General features: G+C 41.6%; 1 protein-coding gene across 1 annotated transcript in view; it reads right to left on the bottom strand.

The window, feature by feature from the left end:
• myo5aa (myosin VAa) overlaps positions 1–21,763 on the bottom strand; it is a 79,175-nt gene that overhangs the window by 20,615 nt on the left and 36,797 nt on the right. The window contains exons 7-22 of the mRNA XM_030079321.1: positions 20,458–20,539; positions 17,494–17,601; positions 16,222–16,328; positions 14,469–14,734; positions 13,683–13,764; positions 13,141–13,281; positions 11,129–11,254; positions 9,951–10,034; positions 6,799–6,801; positions 5,565–5,723; positions 5,171–5,268; positions 4,010–4,096; positions 2,986–3,094; positions 2,315–2,526; positions 1,104–1,260; positions 432–671 (exon numbers count right to left, since the gene is read on the bottom strand). Of these exons, the coding sequence (XP_029935181.1) occupies positions 432–671; positions 1,104–1,260; positions 2,315–2,526; positions 2,986–3,094; positions 4,010–4,096; positions 5,171–5,268; positions 5,565–5,723; positions 6,799–6,801; positions 9,951–10,034; positions 11,129–11,254; positions 13,141–13,281; positions 13,683–13,764; positions 14,469–14,734; positions 16,222–16,328; positions 17,494–17,601; positions 20,458–20,539 (2,061 nt within the window). The remainder of the gene's footprint in view (positions 1–431; positions 672–1,103; positions 1,261–2,314; positions 2,527–2,985; positions 3,095–4,009; positions 4,097–5,170; positions 5,269–5,564; positions 5,724–6,798; positions 6,802–9,950; positions 10,035–11,128; positions 11,255–13,140; positions 13,282–13,682; positions 13,765–14,468; positions 14,735–16,221; positions 16,329–17,493; positions 17,602–20,457; positions 20,540–21,763) is intronic.

Genomic DNA, 21,763 nt, shown 5'->3' with positions numbered 1-21,763 from the left:
CAAATTATCAAAATATCAATTTATAAAAGCTGAAACTAAACAGCAAAAATAAAAAATGGCCTCTGTGTTATTAAACAATTATTAACGCCTGCATGTTTTTTTTTTCTAACTGTGTGTTAATGATGATGAAAACATTTTGCGCTGTTGCTGTGTGAAGTGCCAATTTTAGTTGCCTGGCCATTAGCTGGCGCATTACAATATTGCTGAGTATAGCAGTTTGGAGGAAAGTATGAAATTTAAATTAAAAACAGTACTAGACAGTGATTTGCCTGCTTTGGCTCATCTGACTGCTAGAACTTAGGTAAGTATGAGGCTGTATCGATCTGAGTTAACTATGAGGCTTTAATCGCTGAATCTAGAGTCAAACAAGGAGTTCAGGACGTGCCGTTTCACAGCCGCTGCAGTGGTTGTCACGCTCTGCAACACCTCACCTGCTCGTCGATCTTCCTCTGCAGCTGCATGATCTTGTTCTCCATGCCGATGTTGAGCTTCTTGAAGTGCTCCACTGAGCGAGCCTCGATCTTCAGCTTCTTCAGCTCGCGCTTCGCCCTCATCCTGCGGAGGCAGCACTGCAGGTAGACGATGGCACGAAGGCAGCGCTTGTACCAGCGTCGCGCCAACCAGCCACGCACGTATTTCTGAATGATCAGAGCTTTGTGCTCCCGCAGCAGCTGAAGGTAGAGAGACAGAGACACAGAGGTGAGAGAGAGGGAGGGTTACGATAAGTCAAAAGTATTGAAGTGGATCCTCTGCAGACTCAACTTGAGGACTGCTTTCTGAGAGCTTTCATGAGCTAAATGTTGCTTCAGGAATGGTGACACATATGAATGTGAATTCAAATTCAAAAGCTGATTGCCTTTTATGTCAAACTTCTGTCTTCATTATCTTGTCATACTAACCAATATATACACACATTCCCTGACACATTTCGAACTCTGTTTTGTTTTTTGTTTTGTTGCGCCAAACAGCTAATGGAAGATCAGGATTTTCTTTTATACCTGGAATGACGGGTCACAAAGTTAACTTATGGGCTAAAATAGCCAATTCTAACTTCTCTTTTGTGTGTGTGTGTGTGTGTGTGTGTGTGTGTGTGTGTGTCTTACCGCCTGGTACTTCTGGCGGGCCATGTAAGCTCTGAGGATGGTCTGCATGGCCAGAGCGGCGGCCTGCTTCTGTCTGTAGCGCTTCCTCTCCACGTACATCCTCTGGAACTTCTGGATGACGGTGGCCGCCCGCGTCCGACGCATGAACTTGACCAGGCTGGGGGGAAGAAGGGCGGGATAGATGGTAACATGACACATCTGAATTTCAAAGAAGCCAAATATTTGGCGTCTGAACTGCTGGAGCTTCATTCACAAAAACTGCTCACTATTACAGTTTAGGAAAGTGCATTTGTGAGCATGTCTGCACCCCTGCACCATAAAACCCATTAAGTTCACCGTCTTATGAGACTAAAAGTGCAGGCATGGTGCGGTGCTGTGTCCTGATTGGTGTCCTTTCAGCCAAACTTCAAACCTGGCTGAAGTTTTGTGCTCAATGTTGTGATGAAATCCACACAGGTCCAATGAGATATGACACAGAAGGCAGCCAGGGAGTGACAGAAGATGGGATGGAATCACAACTTGAAGTTATGCTGGAATTTAAGTAGAAAAGTGCTCTCCTTGGTGTATTTTAAATTGCAGTAGAGATTAGCAATCTGTAGACAAACTCTACATCTTGCAGGGCAACAAGCTAGGATTGGCTGTTCTACCAGTTTCTTGAGAACTTTATTTTATTTTATTTTTACCCCAACTTTGTCAAATGGTGTGGTGTGCCACGCAGTGAGTGTTGAGCAGACTGTGTCACATCTGAGAGCCCCTCAAGGTGCCCTGGAGCAAGTTTCCTAAACTCCTTGCCACTCCCAGGAAGCTGCTCAGCGGCCACAAGTAAAAAAGTGGTTATACTGGGAGCTCTCAGGTGTGAACATATGTTAATAAGCAGCACAGAAATAGTCATGGGGGATGGGGAAAAGACTGGAAAATTCTGACAACATCGGCTAAGTTGAAGCTCACTGACAGGGATAACATTTATAGATAATTACTTATCATCACAAAACTTTGGCCTAAAAGTCATATAAGGGACTTGATATTCACGTATTATTAGTTGTTTGCAGGATTCTTGCAACCCTTTTTACAGTACTTTCTCACTTTGTAGGTTCACATGTTTCTCCACCACAGAGAAACTACTGGGATTATCAGACAAATTCAGGATGTTTGACTGTGACCAGCTGCGGGTGGTGGGTGAGGGGGGGACAGCAGGTTTGAAGTAAACTCACCAGCGGGCCTGGTATCCCCTGGTGAACCTCTGGATGGTGATGGCAGCACTGCGCTTGCGGAGGTACTTCTTGCGTGCCAGCCAGCAGCGGATGGTTTTCTGGATGCGGATGCAGGCGGCACGCAGCTTGTCTGCCCTCAGCTTCTCCAGGTAAGCTACCTGGCCAGCCCGGAAGAAGATCTTTGTCTTACCAAACTGGTACTTATCCTGGTCCTGAGGGGAGAGGAACATAGGAGCCGTCTCTTAGATCAAGAGCCTTGTCTTTCACCAGCCTGATTTACCCGCTTTATTTGTGCTACTGTTCTATTTGATTCTTACTCCATCTCAATTCATTGTTTGTAACCTTATTATTATTTTTAGTTGGTCTTCTAATGTTTTGTTTATTATTATTATTTTATAGCTTTTATCATACTCTTCGACAATTATCATAATCTTGTATGTTTTATTACATTCTGGACTTTTATAATTCTAACACTTAAAATGTCAACACATTAACTAGAAAAGAATATTCTATGAATTACAATACATATGCAGACAGAAAGCTAGAACAATAAAAACAGAGATAAACAGCAAGTTATAGACAAACCCAATAACAAACTCTATAACATCCAACATCCTGCGGCTTTTAGAGACCTGCTGTAGTTAGAAACTTCAAACCACTGGGTCTCTGACCTGCACTAGTTTCTCCAGAACGTTCTTGCAGGTCATCTTCTTGTCAGGGAGAACGTCCTTCTGCTTCATCAGCACCCTGTAACGGCTGAAGAACTCCTGGTAGGTCCATCTGAATCACACACAAACACACACACACACACACACACATTAAGGTGAATCTCATGTACTGGGAGATAAACACAAGTCACACATCTTAACAAGTTACGCATAAGTTAAGGTGAGTAATTGAATTACGGGCATCACAGTTGATAGCTGATGTAAAATTCCACAATGTTTCCACATTATGTCCCACAACTAAGTCAAAAGGCTTCCATGACCTAAACATTTTCCACCTTTTAAGAGGTACACAGTTCTTTTACACTACAGTTGGGTTAGCAGCAGAGAAAAAGATCTGAAATAAGCTCATTGTACTTTCTGTCTATTGCCGCATCCCCTTTCCTTTTCTGATATTCCATGATATTCCAGAAAAATCCATGATCACAGGGTGGCTTGCTGCATGCTCCTCTTGAGCAAACATATTTTCTTCTTAACTCTTCATTTCAACAAGAGCAGTACTATTTAAAATGTCCACTCATTTTTCATCTTGTTGTTTCTATACAGACCATTAGGGGTGAAAAAAAATCAGAAAGGCAGCTAGGTCTAATCCTGAAATGAGCTCTCAGGGGCCTCCATTTTGTCTGATTGAGCCAAATAATTTAGATTTGTCCTTTTCTTATATCTTTTGATGGGTGCACACATTTTACAGTGTTATATGAATCCATTTGGAAGCTATCTGCTCTTAAGTGAGAGGCCACACCCACCACTGCATCCTGCTTTGGTGAGCTGGTATGAAAAATTAAAAAGTGGTTTCCCTGAGAAATCCGTCTACATCATGTTAATTTCAAATCTAGTCAGAATTTTTTTTGACATGCCTTTCTCATAGACAAAAAGGCAGTGAAAATACAACCTCATCCAACATCGAGATTATAACATAATAAATCTTATGAAAGAGGCGGGTAACAGTATTACTGGGATGTGTTTGTACCTGGATGGGAAGCCTGCAGCTGAGATACGGATGGTTTCCAGGACACCACAGGCTCGGAGCTGCTGCACTGCACGCTTGGGATCAAACCTGCAACAACAACCACCGTCAATTTGCTAAAACAGGAAAGTGAGACTGCTATCTTGGTTTAAGGTTTACTTGCTATAATTTGATCCACAAGACAAAGCAAACAGTGTATTAGCTTTGAAAGCAGTCTGGAGGGGCTACCCTGCTGTGGTGCCACTAACATCTTGTTCTAGTGGCACCAGCACATAATCTGATGATGGTAACAATATTTCAGCCTGGAGTGGGTTACAACTTCAGTGTTGCCCATTTGATGTGATGCTGCATCTGGAATAGGATTCAATAAAAGTGAACCGTTTTCACAATAACATCATGGCAGGAATTTATTCAAGAGCAAAATAGGGATGGCGAAAATGGAAAATTTTCTTGGTCGACCACCGGGCCTCATTAATTGGTTTATTTCGGTTAACCGAGAATATTATTTGACTTTCTGTAAAGTTTACAGACAGTCAAGAACGCGACCGTGTCCATTCTATAACACGGATATCCCCTTATGATATCCTACAAACATTATGTAATTTACGCATGTTGCTTACCGTGGTGTAGAAGAACTCTCTCTCTCCTCGTGAAAAATATTGTCTCCAGATTCCTCGATGAGTCTGCTTGGTGGTTTTATGACTCTTGCAGACTTGGATGACATACTTTGTTCAAAACTTTACGTGATCACCATAAGCTTGGCTTGTTTCTCCGGTCTGTCTCTACCGAGCTGAGCTCTGAGTGTAATGACGTAATCCAAGCCCGGCAGAGCGTCCCGTCGCCATGTTTACCGTATTAAACTGTATGTGGGTTCGTGAGCAACTTCTTAGCTTTCAGGAACAGTTGGAACTTTTTTGATAGAGCAAACTTTACGGAAGTTACAGTATTTACAATATGACGTGCGCATTTGTGTCGGCGACGACACGTTCGGCCTTAAAATTAACCGACAAGATTATTCGGTTAAAGTTCAAACAGTCAACAACCAGTCAAACGGCCACCGGTTAGCATCCCTAGAGCAAAACTGGCATTTCTAATTAAGACGACAGGGATGAAGATGGAAGACAGCTACCACAAACGGAGAGAAACAGAAGAGGGGAGACTCACGAGAAAGGCTGCTTGAAGTCATTGGGTTTGATGCAGCGGACGTAGTGGGGAGTCGTGGCGTTCAGAGTCTCCATCAGAATCTGCAGAGAGTTACGAAACTGCAGGAGAGGAGAGAAGAGAGGGGAGCTACTGTTATCATCACATCATCATCATCATCATCATCATCATCATCATCACGGTCATCCTTAACATTATCATGTGCAAAAAAGACAATTTCTAATGAAAATCTCTAACATGAAATAAGTCCCCTAACTGACAGCTGACACTGAGGAAAGGCGGTCACCCCTAATTATGCTGCATCCACGTTAAAGCACAATATTACCGGCTGTTCATTTCCAAAGTAAAATTTACCACCATGAATCTCAGAAACAACACAGCGGCACGGGGCAGCTACCTGGCAGCCGACAGTTTTTTTGTGCTCCTTGCTGGTCGCGCTGGTCCGGCTCTTGTCTGGTTTGACGCTGAGGCGGGTGCGGCCTCCCGTACCAGGGGCCTGGCCGACGGGGCTGGTCGCTTTCTCCTCGTCCAGGAACAGCTCCACCAACAGGTCAAACTGGGAACAGCAGCCAACATACAGTCACCAAAAGATAATGTCAGGGGTGGACAAAAAACTGTGTCCTTTACAGAGAACTGCACCCTGGACTTATTATAAAGCTTCAGCGCTATTACATGACATATTTACCAATCAAAATCTACCTCCTAAGTCTCTCTTTACATGGCATGCAGTTGGGTTTACCTTACGCGCCGCATGGACGCTTACGAAGCATGATCATATCTACCTTTTGAGCAGGCGGCACAAACCTTGTGCAATTTCCCTGGGATGATATTCCAACATTATGGCTTTCAAAATAAATGTCTAGATCATCAAGAGCAGGATCCGTGTGAATTTTAATCTCAACACTGTGACATTGGCAGGATCATGAAAACAAAGTTGAAAAGTTGTTCAAAAGTTTGAGTAAATAAGTGGTTAAGGTGTTGCTTGATTTGTTGATGTAGCATTCATTAAGATTATTCAGTCATCAGAATTGTTATGAAAAGGCAATAAATGTTATGGAAAGGGTTTGTTGCATCATATATGATGACGCACCGCCACCATACATGACTCTATGGTAGTAGGATATCGAATCATGACCCGTAAAATGTATGCCCTTTAGTAAACATACATCACACATGTTGCCATATAACCTGCAGGGTTATATGAAGGAGGGCGCTGTTATTTGGGGAGCATCAGGCCCTCCTGCTGTGCTACGAGCGTTGCCATGCTGCTTCTCTCTGTGGCTTAATTAAAGCAAAACAAACAGCCGCCAAGGCTTTAACGTGCGGCTTGCTATCAGCATCGCTCTGGGGGGGAAAAAAATTCCCCTCCTTCCTTCGTCCCCATATCTTTCATTTCCAATCCCCCTTTTTCCTCCCCAAAGTGCCTTTCGTGCTCCCCATGCATCGTCACAAACACACACACTCACACAAATTCAATCTCCCAGTGCTGTTAAGAGTGACAATAACCCAGTGAAGGGAGACAGGGAAGGAGGGAGGATAGAGCTTAAAAAACAAAGGAGCAAGAGGAAGAGAAAGAAAAAACTACAGAGCTACAAGGCAGGCCAGCGTTGTGGCAGGATGCCTCTGTTTACCTTCTGCTGGAGGGGAAGGGTTGTCATGATGGGGGTAGAACCAAACATACATGGACAACAAATGGAGACACGATGACGAAAGAAAACACAATGACATAAAACAGGGAAGAAAACCAAAAAAGGTCAAAAGGTTCAAAATCACCATCATCACTGTCACAGAGCAAGAATACCCAACTACGATTCAAACTGAAAAAGGAAATGGAAATCAGGCAGACTAGTGATGAAGCTGTAATGGAGGTGAAGAGCGTGATGGGATGATGAGTTTGGATCAGATCGCAACTGGAAACAGTTTGGGATGCGTTTCCCTTGACCGATGTGTAGTGGACTGCATGGTGGTCCTGTCTGGATGGTAATCCTAGATTTGAGAAACTCAGATCTTTTTGTTGTTTGTCATTGCGTACCACGTTGTTAACCTTAACTTTAACCAATTAGTCAAAATGATGATGCCAATCTGTTGCCTGCTGAGTTTTTTTTCCCCAAACAAGGCAGCAGAAACTCTACTTGACTTCATTCATTCTCTAAAGCCTTTCCCGAATGTTAGCCATTACCAATTTATGCCTAGCCCTAACCTTAATCAATAACGCAGCAAATATGAAAAACTCCATCGCCTACAAACTCTTCAAGAGGAGAATATACTGAAGTGTTTCCTGGTGTCTCTGTCATTGGTAGCACAGGCAGAGTCGAGTGCTACTGTGCTGAATCAGGTGCTTATGTGCAAGTGTGTGTGAGAGCTTCTCAAATCTAGGGTTACCATCGAGACACAGTCCTGCATGGCTGTTATTAGGACTGTCATCTGCTGTGATTTTCATCATATGACCAGAACCCAGTGCATCATGGGAGTCAGTGGATTAGGTGTTGAACAAACGTTGGTTGTTGATTGGCCTTTTACAGATATGATCCCTGCACACAAACACACTCATGTGCATGTGCACATGCGCGCGCACACACACACACACACACACACACACACACACACACAGAGCTACACACATGATGGGATAAGCTTGGCTAAGAACTAAAACGAAACTTAATTAGTGTGATCTCATTAGGAGGTCATTACCATTTATACCCCACTGTGTTAGTCTCACTGATTTCCATGGCAACACAGACTGTGTTTCCATGGGTTTGTGTGTGTGTGTGTGTGTGTGTGTGTGTGTTTTACAAGATTTGTGTTAGAGGTTAGAGGAGACAGTACTTTAACCCTTACCCAACTCTGCTCTTGGTGCCGTCTATAACAGAACAGTCAGAGGGCAGTGTGAGTGGACCAACGTGCTGCATCATAGTGTGTGTGTGTGTGTGTGTGTGTGTGTGTGTGTGCGTGTGCGCTGTGTGTTTAAAGTCACAACAATTACAGAATTTAAAGGCTTAAGCCCATTTATACCCAAAAAGGTATTACCGAGCTGATCCTGCGCTAAGACTAAAACACAAACACACACTCACGCGCACGCTCACACATAAACACACACACGTGATGTTAATTCATCAGCTTGGCAAAAAAGATCCAACTAATTTAGCCTTATTGCCACTTTGTGTGTGAGTGAGTGCGTGAGTGTGTGTGTGAGAGTATGTGTGTCAGGTGACCGAATTCCCCTCATATGCTGTGAGGGGTCAGGCACTGCAAAGTCTTAGCCATTTCTCTAATTCAATATCAGTTGTCAAATATCAATATCATTCAATTAAACAGCATCAATGAATTGATTATTTCTGCATTATGTGTGTGTGTGTCGCTGGAACAATGCAAAATGTTGCCGTGTGTGTTTGGACTCCTCTTATTGTCTTTGAAGAGTTTAGTTTAGTAGATCTTCAGTTCCTCACTGTAATTTGTCTCTGTAAATGTATCATTATTTATTTTAATGCCGTGGATGTTTTTATGTTCAGTGATTTTCATTTGTCCGCCAGCAACCCCCCGCGACCCTTGTGAGGATAAGTGGTTTAGAAGATGAATGAATGAATGAATGATTTTCATTTGTTTTTAATGTGTGTGTTGCCTTTTTTGGAATAGTGATTTATTCTCAATGTGGCCACCCTCGTTAAAAAAAAAAGGATAAAATCAATCAACTTACCTACAAAATTCACCTTTAATGTATGCGTTGTTATGGTTTGGAAAAGACCCTTTTTTATACAGACTCCAATCTTGAAACAATGCATGAATGTCAAGAATAAAAACACACATTTGGATTTGGATACATCTTTTTTCCACCAAATTATTTTAATTTCATATGCATTTATTTACGATTAGTTATGGTTTTGCAAATCAGTTCTTATTTATTTGTGTTCTAAGTGTGAAAGAGTTTAATATTTGTGGATCACGATCAAGACTGTCATCTGTGGTGTAGGTAATGTTGTGTGTAAATACAGTTAGGACTATAAGTATTTGGACATTGATATAATATTCATAATTTTGCCCATGTACACCACTGCAGTGGATTTGAAATCGAGTAATCAAGATGTGTGTCAGACTTTCAGCTTTAATTTAAGGGGACAACAAAAATATGGCATCAATCTTTTAGGAATTACAGCCAGTTTTATAACTTTTCACACCATTTTCAGAGGCTCAAAAGTAATTGGACACTTGACAAAAAAGCAGTTTCATGGCCAGATGTGACCTGGCCAGTTTCATGTCCAGGTCACATCTGGCCACCTACATGAAAGCCCTTGCAGGATAAGCCATCATTTTCGCACGTTCTCTTTACACCAGTGGAGGGCGCTGCCTCCCTGAGCCTCGAGGTGATCCGTTGACATTTTGAATTTTGTTTGGTCAGTTTTGTTCAACTCACATTTGGCACACTAAGAGAAAAGGTTTCTACATTTTCCTTCTTTTAAACCGTTTGTTAGTGTTGTGTGCCACAAGACCATGGCTCCTTGGTTTTAATGAGGAACACACACACACATTTATATGGTGTGTTTCATTCCTTACTGTACTATGTTTTTTTTTCATTTACACTATCTCTACCCATCAAACTGTAACGCAAAAATAATACCAGCAATTAAAGGGAAGATAGAAATTCCTTGTGTAGGGAGGAGTATTGCTTGACAAGGTGGGAAGAGTTGGCTTTTGTGTGTGTGTGTGTGTGTGTGTGTGTGTGTGTGTGTGTGTGTGTGTGTATGTGCGTGCATGTGCGCGCGCTTGTGTGTATTTTGGTACCACTCACCTTGCTGGCCTTCATCACGTTGATCTGCTCCTCATTCACTGTGTCCTTATTCTTTTCCAGGAAACCGTCACACTGGTATTCTACCTGCACGGTGACATGAAATCATGTTTGTGTTACTAGACTTGTGAGGACATTTCACTGACATGATTCAGTTCTGACGGGCGAATACTGTTTTCCTGCTTCCTGCTGATTTTTTTTGTGATCTTGATCACATTCCTGTGGGTATTTACTGCACCTAACCCAGACCTTGTTCTAAAACTGTGAATTTAAATTGTCCTGATTATTGAGATTTTCCTCTGCTGGGTAAGAGACACGCTAACGCACATAAAAACATTAAAAAAGTTTACACATTTTGTTTTTTTGGTGTTCATGCTGTGTGTGTGTGTTTTTTTTTTTTTTTTTTTTAAAGTTTTGTTCTCGCTGTCAGACTTCAAATTCAAATTGTGTAAGCTCCCAATTCTAACCCCAACATGACAAGCACAAGACTGTATTCACATGGTCCTAATGCTTAGGGTAACCTTAGAGAGCACACGGGGGTTTCATAGTGGCTTTCCACTGTCTAATAACTGTTATTATTTTCATTTTTATTGGGTTTTCAAAATCTGCATCACAAATAATACAAACACAAACTGTAACCCAAACCCTCTACACACACATTCACAAACAGAAGAAAACTAACTGCTGTAAATCCACTTTATGTCCCACTCTCCAAAAGGTGCTGGTGACGGTTTTTGGAGCTACGTAACAATATTAACTCTACCAATATTTATACCATATTCATAATTGTGACATTCTCATTATTAGCTTTTCCAAGGGATCCCATTTTAATAACAGGGGACCTCACAGGAAAGCCTGTCCTTGACCTGTTTATATCTGTAAGACTGACGATCTAAAAACTGACATGGGAAATACTGGGTCAAATGACGCCTCATCAGGGGGATACAGAGCCAATTACACTGCCGCGGCTTATACTGGGTAAAAATACACACACACACACAGACACACAGGTGGTCCTAACACTTTATCACTTTACAGCAGTAGTAATGATAGAACATCTTCCACCCTCTGGGTTTCCTACAGCTATAGCTTCTGCAACTGTCATACTAAATAGACACAAAATGCATGAATTGAACACACTGTGCAAGACACAAAATGAATACCGAGTCAGTCAAGCCCACCTTGTCAGCAAAATGCTGGATGATGAAGGCCCGGTTGGACATGCGCGGCTTTTCGAACAGGGAACACGTCTTCAGGTGGGTGTTGTACAACTTCTGAGCCCAGGAATCGTCTGACCCTTTAGGCATCTGCAACGGAGAGGGGCAGGGCATACTGTTAGATTACTACAGTACCATCATATTAATATGTTGGGTGAAGACAATCAGGAAGAAAACATGCGGTACACACCCACTGTCGGCTTGGAAATACACACTGAACGTACAAAATATTGTGCTATCTTCCCAATTCTGAGCTTTGCACAGTCTCTGTTGTCTAAAGCTTATGAATCATTTCCTAAATCATCTGCATCTCTTTATCAACATCCTCCCCCTCATGATTAGATTTATTAAGGGAAATCAATAAGGGATGATGGCTTTTATCGGGATTCATGTCATCACTTCATTTCAAAAAAGGAGGACTTGTGGTACCAGGGGTATTTTGTATATTCAGCAGGCCAAAAAAATCTTATTCAAAAAAGCTACAAAAAGATTTTTTTTTTTTTTATTGCCAATGAAACAAATCCATCTATTTAGTTATGTTAGCCATGTGGACTTTTACATATTTGGCTGCCTCCACTGTCCACAGAGTGTAAAATGCACTACCTACCGAACTAAATAAATAAATGAATGACTGCATGAATGAATGAATGAATGAATGAATGAAGGCATTCCAGTACTGACAGCCACAGAGAGAGTCCAGTAGCATTGTTGATAATTTGGCTGAAAGTATCTGGACAGTCCACACATGTTCTCTGGATTTTACAGGTATGTGTAAATATAATCTGGGCACACGCAAAAAAAGCGAGCATCTCTAGGGTTGACACTCTTTTAAGGAAATACTTTTCCAGGATTTTTCAAGGACATATTCAATGAATTATGCACAGGTTAGCAGCTGCTCATAGAAGGCCTTAGAATAATTTAAAATGGACAAAGTGGCCAAATAGCACAGAATTGTGTTAAACCGCTGTCTCATACTAGACATTGTTAACACAATGTTTGTGCTTTGGTGTAATCTACCTCATATGTAAAAAAAATAAAAAAATAAATAACATGTTAACAATATGCTAACAACATACAAATGTGTTGACAATGTGTTTTTTGTTGGTTTTGACCTGATTAGCCTTCGATACATTTGAATTCAGTACACCAAAACACAATAGCTGGGTATGAATGGGAGCTGAAACTGGGAATCAGCAGCTAAAAATGTGCAACATGAGCTGAGGAAAATATTTAAATACGTAATCTCAGCCGAACTTCATACTTTTCCAGGATGTCAATGATATTTCCAGGCCATTTTATCAGATTTTCCAGCTGTTTTCCATGGATATGTCTATAAATTTCAGGATTTTCAAGGTTTTCAGGAAGTATGCAAGCTTTGATCTGGTGATGAGGAGCATCTCCAATTTATTTTGGCTGCACATGTTTGGAAGAAAAGCATGAAAAGAATGGAGTATGGTTATGGTTTTATGCTGTGTTTCCTCCTGCAGCTGATCTCTGTGCAGGTGTGGTGAGAGCCCCAGACAGGTGGCTTCAAATTCTCCACCATAACCACTCTGCTCAGTATGGAGAGTGAATCACTTCCCTTTTCCTTTTTCATCTTCACATACAAGAAAGTTATTATTTCTAACACCAGTATTCATTTGGCTCATCAAGTCTTATGTAACTGTCTACCAGTTAATTCTCAGCTTCTGTTCCACTGCATTAATGCACAGATTTATTTTTTGATCCCTGCAAACAGAGCCAGGATAAGCTATTCTTTTGAAAATACCTCTGCATGGACAATCCACAGGTTGCATCAGATATTATGTAACTTTGCTCCTTGAAAATCTAACTTCAGCAAGAATATGTCTGGGAATTCTTTCCACTTGCTTAAATCCCCTTAAGCCATGTCACCCTTTGGAAGTATTTTAGTCAAATGCAACCTGTAGTTTGACTCAGAGGATTCAATGAAAGCATTCAAAGTGTTTGAGAAGTACTTTGCACTCCTCGTCCAGCAGGTCCAGGATGCCCATCTTGGCCTCGATGAGGTTGATGCAGGGCTGGTTGTCGTAGAAATCAATCAGAGTCCACGGGATCTGCTCCTTCATGTACTCCTCCTGCTCCAGCTTGAACACATGCTGTTGGCATAAAAATACACACAACAATTGGGAGAGGGGTTTAGCCGTGTAGTTGTATCAAAACAGTTGAAAAAAATGATCAAATGAAACCAAGCCCTATACATAACCTAAATTGAGAAGTGACAACAGCTTGCTTGGACGTTAGAAGGGCTGAATATTAACATGTATTTAAGGTGCATGCAGTGGGCTCGCTCTCATACAAAATGTTTTATTTAAATTAGACAGACTACAGCACATCTTAAAATGTTCCACAGCAAGCTCCGCTCCTACCTGACATTATATTTTGACATCGCGTCTTTACCAAGAATAATGGCTCTGACATCTACATAATCGGACTCCAAGTGCTTTTCATATTCTTGAACAGGAAGTGCAGCTGTACAGGTCAAACACATGCCACTCACCATGTTGAACTGTTGCTGGAGTTTCTCGTTGGCGTAGTTGATGCAGAACTGCTCAAAGCTGTTGACCTCGAATGTCTCAAACCTGGTTGGAAGCAGAGGAGTCAAATGACACATGACGCAGTCTCTAAGGAAACACTTGGCCGATTAACTGTAAAAATCAAATTAATATTTTGTCAACAACAATCCAAATTAAACCACCGGTATTTCACTTCATAATATAAATATTATCTTTGGGGCACCATATTGATGTGACATTACAAATCACTCCTTTATTATGTTGTGTCAAGGCACACCATGACTTGAATGACCAAACAAACATAAAGGCCGGACTGTCCTCAGGCTTTAAAATGACATTTAAACAAACAGTTCATCCAAAACCCACAGTGAGAACAAATTCAAAGTGGATAGATACAATTTGCTGGTGTTCTTGGGCAAGAGTATGTGTCAAGTATCTGTGTCATTGTTTTTGGAAAGAGATGTAGTTCTTAAGTTTTTTACATGTACATTCTTGATGGTTTGACCTCCATAAACAAATACTAAATAAACAGATCCACTGTACTGGAGTCTGGGGGACAGGGCAGATCACACCAGACTGGAAACCTTGCAAAAACAGTTAATAGATATATTGCACTGGGGGTATGTGTGAAAATATCTTTTTTTTTTTTTTGTATTTTGGGTGAACTGTTCCTCTAAGGGCTGAGCTTGAGAACTTTGCCCTTTTGAACTAAAACAGCACACACACACTCACGTGCATGCTGACACACCAGCGCACATTCATAAACATACCCGTAGATGTCGAGGACCCCGATGAAGGAGTGCTGCTTGATGCTGGTGATCAGAGCCTTGTTGACGTGCTCCACTATCCAGTTGAACATCTTGGCATAGATGTGCTTGGCCAGTGCATCACGAGCGTTGGTGGCTTGGAGACGTGGGAGGGGCTTGATGTATGTTTCCATAGCGGTCTTCAGCTTCCTGTGGCACAGCCACTGAGACATGTCCTGGTAGGTCACACCCACCAGATCGCAGAACGCCATCAGGTGGCGATTGTTGGGCTGCAGCCGAGAGAATGGATTTGCATTGTAAGTGCCAACAAGATGCTTTTCCACAACTGAGGAAAGTTGGTCTGTTTCGTCTGTGATGCTGGGCTTCCTTCACAAAACTTTTCTTAAATTATTCTTACCCTTGACAGATGGGCTGATGCAAAATTTAAATTGGATATGTGTTCTTTGCAAAAGGCCTGTTGACTGAGGCATCACTCAGATAGAGAAGGCACTGCTGATGTGAAAATGCCACCAAAGTAGGAATTTGAATGTGCATTTAGTAAGATTTTATGCCCAACTGACCTACAACTGACCATCTTAAGGTGTCTGTAAGAGGTTGAATGGGTTGTTGGTCAGTAGAAGGCCAGTGCTATGAGTGAAAGATGGGTATTAAAAACATGAAAGCATATTAATGTGCCTGATATGATATATTATCTCACAAGATGTTCCTGTTGCGTCTCTGTTCTGATTAACTGTCCCACTGTGAATATGTGAGATTTCAATTTCTGTCCATTACAGGCAGCCATAAGCCACGAGCTCTGCAGATGCTATGAAAGCTGTTTGGTCGCTGTCAGAAGTCAATAAAGTAAATTACTTAATACCTCTTGACAGGTCAGTGCACTCGTTTTGCAATAGAATCTGATGGCAGCCAATATCAGATTTTCCAAGAAGTGTCACGGCTGTCTCACTGCATATGGGTCCTTGTATACCTACATCAATTAGCACTATAAAAATGACACCACTTGAAATCCACTTTACTGACACTTCAGTAAACTGATAATTAGCTTGTTAGCAACCTGCCACCATCACAGCCACAAATACATTAACTTCTCCCCCCGAATCTACCAAGGTGATGAAGAACACAGAAGGCAGTCTCTCATTAGAAATTATATGGAGCGTCCATCCCCTGAAATCTATTAAAAAAAAAAAAAAAAACATAAAGCAAAAAATAAACAAAAACAATAAAGGCAAGCCCAACAGACTAGGGCCAGTTGATATTATCTATATTAGTTATAATCTATTTTTACAGTTATAATCTATAATTAGAATCTGTATCTATATTATCAGTTGATAATATCTATATTACATCGACATCATGATTTGAGACTAGATATCACCTGGGATTTTGGATTTTATAGTATCATGACAAGTTTCCCTGGTTTTAAAGGCTGCATTACAGTAAAAGGAAGCAATTTTCTGAAGTTATTAAACTGTTGTAGCTGCTCTATTAGTGTTTGCCTCAACCTGCTTGGTCATCACATCCACATTACTAATGATTGCTTATAAAAACTCTCCCATCGATCCATTTTCCGTATACACTTAATACCAGTCAGGGTTGTGGGATCAAATATCACTTGTGTGTAAATATCTTATGAAAGATGTTCTCTCCATAGCGCCCAGCCCCACCACAGACTTGATTGACTGTCAAACTAACCCTTCAGCACATTTCCCACTAATGGTCAATGTGGTAGCAGTTAATACATTAATAATGTCCTCACAGCGATGATGCTGCTGTCTGCGTCTTTGTCTTTGATCTCGACATTTCCCAGATGAAGGATAGCAGCCAGGACCTGGAACAGCCCCATCTGATAGGACTCATTAATACCTGCAGAGGAAAGACACACACACACACACACACACACACACACACACACACACACACACACACACACACACACACACACACACACACACAAACATTGAGCTTGGTCAGGATTTGACTTAGCAATTTTAACCCTTATCTTAACCCCTGCAAAAACATGCGTACACTTAACCCGCGCCAACCCTAAATCCCAGTGACCTTACTCCAATCCCCAAACCTGAAATAAGCTTCTTTCCTGCTGAGGATTGACGAAATCATTCCCCTTTGCTAATCCAGTGATACTTGTGAAGATCGGATCTTGCATGCAGAATTAGACAAAAATAAATCTCATCATCTGAAGTCAGGAAATGAATGACTAAGTGGAAACTGGCTGCACGTAGGCCAGTAAATAACAACTACTGCGTGGAAACAAATCTCTGGCTGTTGTTGGCAAAAGCATGAGACAAACATCTGACATTTAACTCAACATATTCATATTTTTTTCTGCTTTCCCACTCCACACTGGAACAAGGTGTAATTTCCAGGCTGGGTCTAAGCTGGAGCTGTGATTCTTCAGACAAGAGTTTCATAATCAGCTTGCAAAGTTTTGAATTGGATTTGTGTTTTTCTTTTTTTCCAAAGTTTTAGCCACACTGTTAACACCCGCTTCTTCTACCAGAAAGAAAGACGTCTGCAAGAATCTGCAATGAAGCCAAGTATGTAGATATTAATCTCAATAATAATATTAACAGTGTGGTCATGCCTAATGGTCGTCAAATACAGCAGAATAATAGCTCATTCAGTGACAAAATGATCACTACCAACGACCTGAAGTTGTACATGTTCCTCTGAGCTGGAAGGGGAATATTTTACACCAGATTATACACCAGAATGCATTTGCAGTTTGTGTTTACACAGCTGTTGTGGTTACTTATAATGTTTGGTGATGGAAGAGTTTCATCTTATTGCACTTGATGAGTTTAAAATGTAAAAGCACGTATAGTGATGGACTATCTCGTCCTATTTACTAATATCCACCAGTCAGCTCAGTTCCCATTGATCCATACTGGATTGCTGGGCCACACTGTCTTCATCCACAGCTACTAAACTGTTGCTGTTTGTGTGTGTGTGTGTGTGTGTGTGTGTGTGTGTGTGTGTGTGTATTTTTCTGTTTGTGCACATGTATTACCCAGCAGTGTGAAGGCGTTGCGAGTAGTGCAGAGCTCCTTGGTGTCGTCCACCCCGTCGATGACTGGGCTGCGGCCCTGCCGGGTGTACAGGAAGTCATTTGCGCTGCCTGAAGGGAGACGGAGCAGGTGAAGGAATGAGGAAACATGCTCAATATGTGCAGATTTAACAGGTGTAACCTGAGAGATCTGTCTTAATCCCTCCAGTAACATGCAGGGTTGTGTGGAAAGCTAACAAGGTACCTGACATGACATTTGGGTAATAATGAGCCTGGGTATGTTTTTATGAGAAAGTACTGCTGAGGCCATCCATTCATTTTCAAAAACTTTCAAAAGCCTTATTTTATTTTTCTCAAATCTATCATAATGGAGAACAGTTACAGCTGTGTGCTGTAAAAAAAATACCCTATCACACACACACACACACACACACACACACACACACACACACATCATGATATGATATTGCAGGTGACTCATGGTCATCAGCGAAAAGTGAAATCATGAAGACTTGTGTCAAAGAATGACGTAACTCTTACTTCCCACTGTCTGTTCCCTTAAATCAATTCATTTACACTGAATTAAAGCATGGCCTGTTGCCTGGCAACAAGAGGCCCTGATACGACTGTGACAGCCCTCCATTTACTGAGCCAGGAAGTCAGCAGGAATAGAGGAGACAGCAGCTGTGTGTGTGTGTGTGTGTCTGTGTGTACATCCATGTGTGTGTGTGACTGTGTATGTATGCATGAAAGAATGGATGCCAACTGTGTGGCTGGGAGAATGCCAGCAGTGTTTGTGTGTGTGTGTCTATGTGTGTGTGTGTGTGTGTGTGTGTGTGTGTGTGTGCCGTGATGAGGAGCAGGGCAGGTGCATGTCCACAGTGGGAGCCCTCTGACACAGCGCCTGCTTGGAACTCAACCACCGAGTCGGTGAAGCTTGCCTGTACCATTCATAACGTCTGATGCCTCTAATAGGAAATACAATCTGCTTCTGACATTTTACCGTGTGCCCTACACATTTTTCCTTTTTTAAATGTATGAGGATAACGGCGAGAATTTTGTTTTCCTAAACTCTGGTTTGATCTTGAGGAAACCCCAGGATCCTCTAGGTGCTTCAGTTTAAGAATGACTATTATTTGTTTATTTACTTTATTATTTGTAAATCAAGATGGACAGATATACTGTAATTATCATTTTTCTACATGGGCTAATAAGGACAGTAGGGATGCCATGGTACCAGGATTTTGGTAATTGATATCAATACCAGTGAAATTCCACACATCTGATTTGATACCTGATTGGATATCATGGCAAAAATAGAAATCCCATTCAGCATACTCCATTATTTTAAAAACGTTGGAGCATTAACAAGTAAACAGAAAACTTTGTGTTACAGGTGTTTAAATATATAGGCTTCATTAGCATAAAAACAGTGAGTTACACGTGCAGCATTGTACTGTAGCCTTCAAGTGGAAAACAAAGCAGCCTGACATATGAGAGGAGCTGTACGAAAATGTCCGGCTGCAACAACACACACAGTGGGGTAATTATCAGGGTTCTTGCACCATTTTAAAAGTTAAATTTAACTTTTTAAGACATTTTTAAGACCTCAACAAATGTAATTTAAGACCCAAAAATGTTAACACGATCAAAGCTCACAGTTAGCATTTTCTTTCTTTTTTTTTTTTTTTTTTGTATTTTGTTCCATTGTGGTGCAGAACAGAGCCAACATACACAAGTTGCATTATGTTAAACACACTGAATTGCATGTAGGAACCTGGGTTTCTGTTATCAGGTAATTACCAGACTTTGTCTGGTAAAATCTCTAGTGCGGTAATTTTTAACCCCTCCGGTCAAAATGTCCGGTGAAAGCATTCCCTCTAAGCACAATTTAAATTTTATTAAAACAGTTAATTTCCACATCATTTTATTTAAAAAAAAAAAAAAAAATAGCATGCGTGATCCCTGTCTCCAGTGTACCAGCAGAGAGAGATTTTTCTCTGCAGAACCGGATCAAAAAAGCGCAGCGAAGTCGCGTGGGGGAGAACAAGGTCACAAGACTGACGCGCACTGCAGGTTGTGGAGAGACACTTGAGACTTTTGATTTTAATTCAGCTGCTGCACAGTTCACTGTAGCAAAAATGCATAAAAAGTAGGCTAAAATGTCCCAAGCCAGAAACATGTTTTCATGTTTCATGTTTTCATGATTTTTAAGTTAGTTTTTTTTTTTTTTTGAGTTTTTATTGCATCTGCTTGATTTCAAGTTGGCAGCGCGCCGCATTATTAAAATGGTATGAGCCTGTCCAGGGGTCCGTTTCACGAAGCAGGTTCAACAAACTCCGAGTCTTACCCCAAACTCTGAGTTGATCTACTCTGAGATACGAAACTCTGAGTTTTCGGTTCCAGAACAGCTGATTTGAGTTAGTTTTATCAACTCGGAGTAGTTTCACCTGGAGTTAAGCGCGTGTACCACAGCTGTAAAAAGACAGCGTCAATGGAGCCCCGATTTGACGAGTCACCATGGCAACGGGGAAGCGTCGGGCTGCGTTTCATTCATACAGCGAGCTATATAAGCTGCTGTAGCTAAATTAATGTTAAGGAAACACAGCCTGTGCAATCAATTTCTCTGCATTTAAGCAGCTAGCCACAAACCTGCGCTGTGTTTTCACAGCCAGTATGTGCTATCTAATTGCTCTGGGTGAAGCACACAGGAGCATCTTTGTGTGGCGGTAGCTGATGAGCGGTGTCACCCAAATTCAGCTGCAAGCAACTTTACCACTTTGGAAAACAAAGAAATGCAATGAAGGTGATCAACACTGGCCAATATTTCTCCGGGTCTGGTTTTCTGGTCTTTCTTGTTTCTTGTAGCGTGAGGACACAGTTAGAGCCTCAGTGTGCAGCTCTGTGTGTGTGTATATGTGTGTGTGTGTGTGTGTGTGTGTGTGTGTGTACATGTGTGTGACTTACTCAGCTTCAGAGCCTTGAGCTCAGGCAGATGGGCGGATGCACACAGCTGATAGAAGATATGGTAATTCCTCTCCTCATCCGCCTGGAAGAAAAGAACAAAGTTAGACATTGTGATGGAGCCGTCACTACAGGTTACATAAACACATAAACACACACATAAACACACACTCTGACAGTTCATTAGATGCACCACCCATTCATAATATTAGATTGCTTCTATGGACAGCAGGATGGTCCTTATCACATACTTGGCATTTTACAACCCATTCTACAATTACCACTGGTCTCATTATTATTAGTCCTTCATTATCGGTCATATTATTATTAGCATTAATATTGCTATACATCTCTATGTGGAACTTGCATTTTGCTATGCTCTCTTTCCTCACTGTCTTGCTCGTCCCTTCTCTTTGATGTCCGCCCACCCACAGCTGTATTGTCCTTGAGGTTTTTTCCCTGTTGTTTTTTTTTTCCTTGCCACCATCTTCATGTGCCTTATGGGGGAAATTTTGGTTCATGGGAATGAACCAGAATTGTTGGGTCTTAATAAAGTGCTCTTGTCATGATTTGACGCTGTATGAACGAAAACTGAATTGAATTGAAATTTAACAGCAACATTGTGCTTCACAGTCACACTTACACACGTTTACAACTGCCCAGTGCAACCACAGCCTTCTGCTGTTGGCCGCAGTGCAGCTGGAGCAACTGGGGGTTCACTGCCTTGCTCAAAGGCACGCACACACACACACTCACATTTTCCCAGCTGTTCTGGGAACTTGAACAGACAAGCTTCTAGACACAAGCCAGCTTCTCTGACCTCTAAAAGATCACTGGCCCAGATACTCCCCTGCCCTATGAAATCAGATGAGTACGCCAAATAAAATGGCAAATAAGTGGATACAGTCAAGTGTTAGTTGATCTGTTAGCCTTTTTGGGCTATCAACTACAGTGTGAATTGGATTTTCACATGAAAAATAATTCCCAAAAAGACACTCAAAACAGATGGAAAAAGCATTTAAGCTGGCTCATCATTACCATCACATATTAAAGGTGGGGTCTGCAATTGTGCAGAGAGATTGCTGATAATTGAAGTCAACAGCCAGATTAACCGTCCTGCCGGCTCACACTGCCTCTTTTGCCCCATATCCCCTCCCCCTTCCCTTCCCTCTGTCCTGAGCATGAGCATGAACCTGTTGCTGATTGGCTGGAGAAGTGTCATGCAGCCCAGCCTGAGCCACTTTGCTTGTTTCCCATTTACAGAGTCAGGGCAGCGCATGAGCACACACACACACAACAGACAGCTAGC

This window comes from Myripristis murdjan, chromosome 3 (genome assembly GCF_902150065.1).
Source record: "Myripristis murdjan chromosome 3, fMyrMur1.1, whole genome shotgun sequence".
NCBI lineage: Eukaryota > Metazoa > Chordata > Actinopteri > Holocentriformes > Holocentridae > Myripristis > Myripristis murdjan.
Note: the sequence above shows the minus strand (reverse complement) of the source record. Positions and strands in the feature narration are given on the sequence as shown.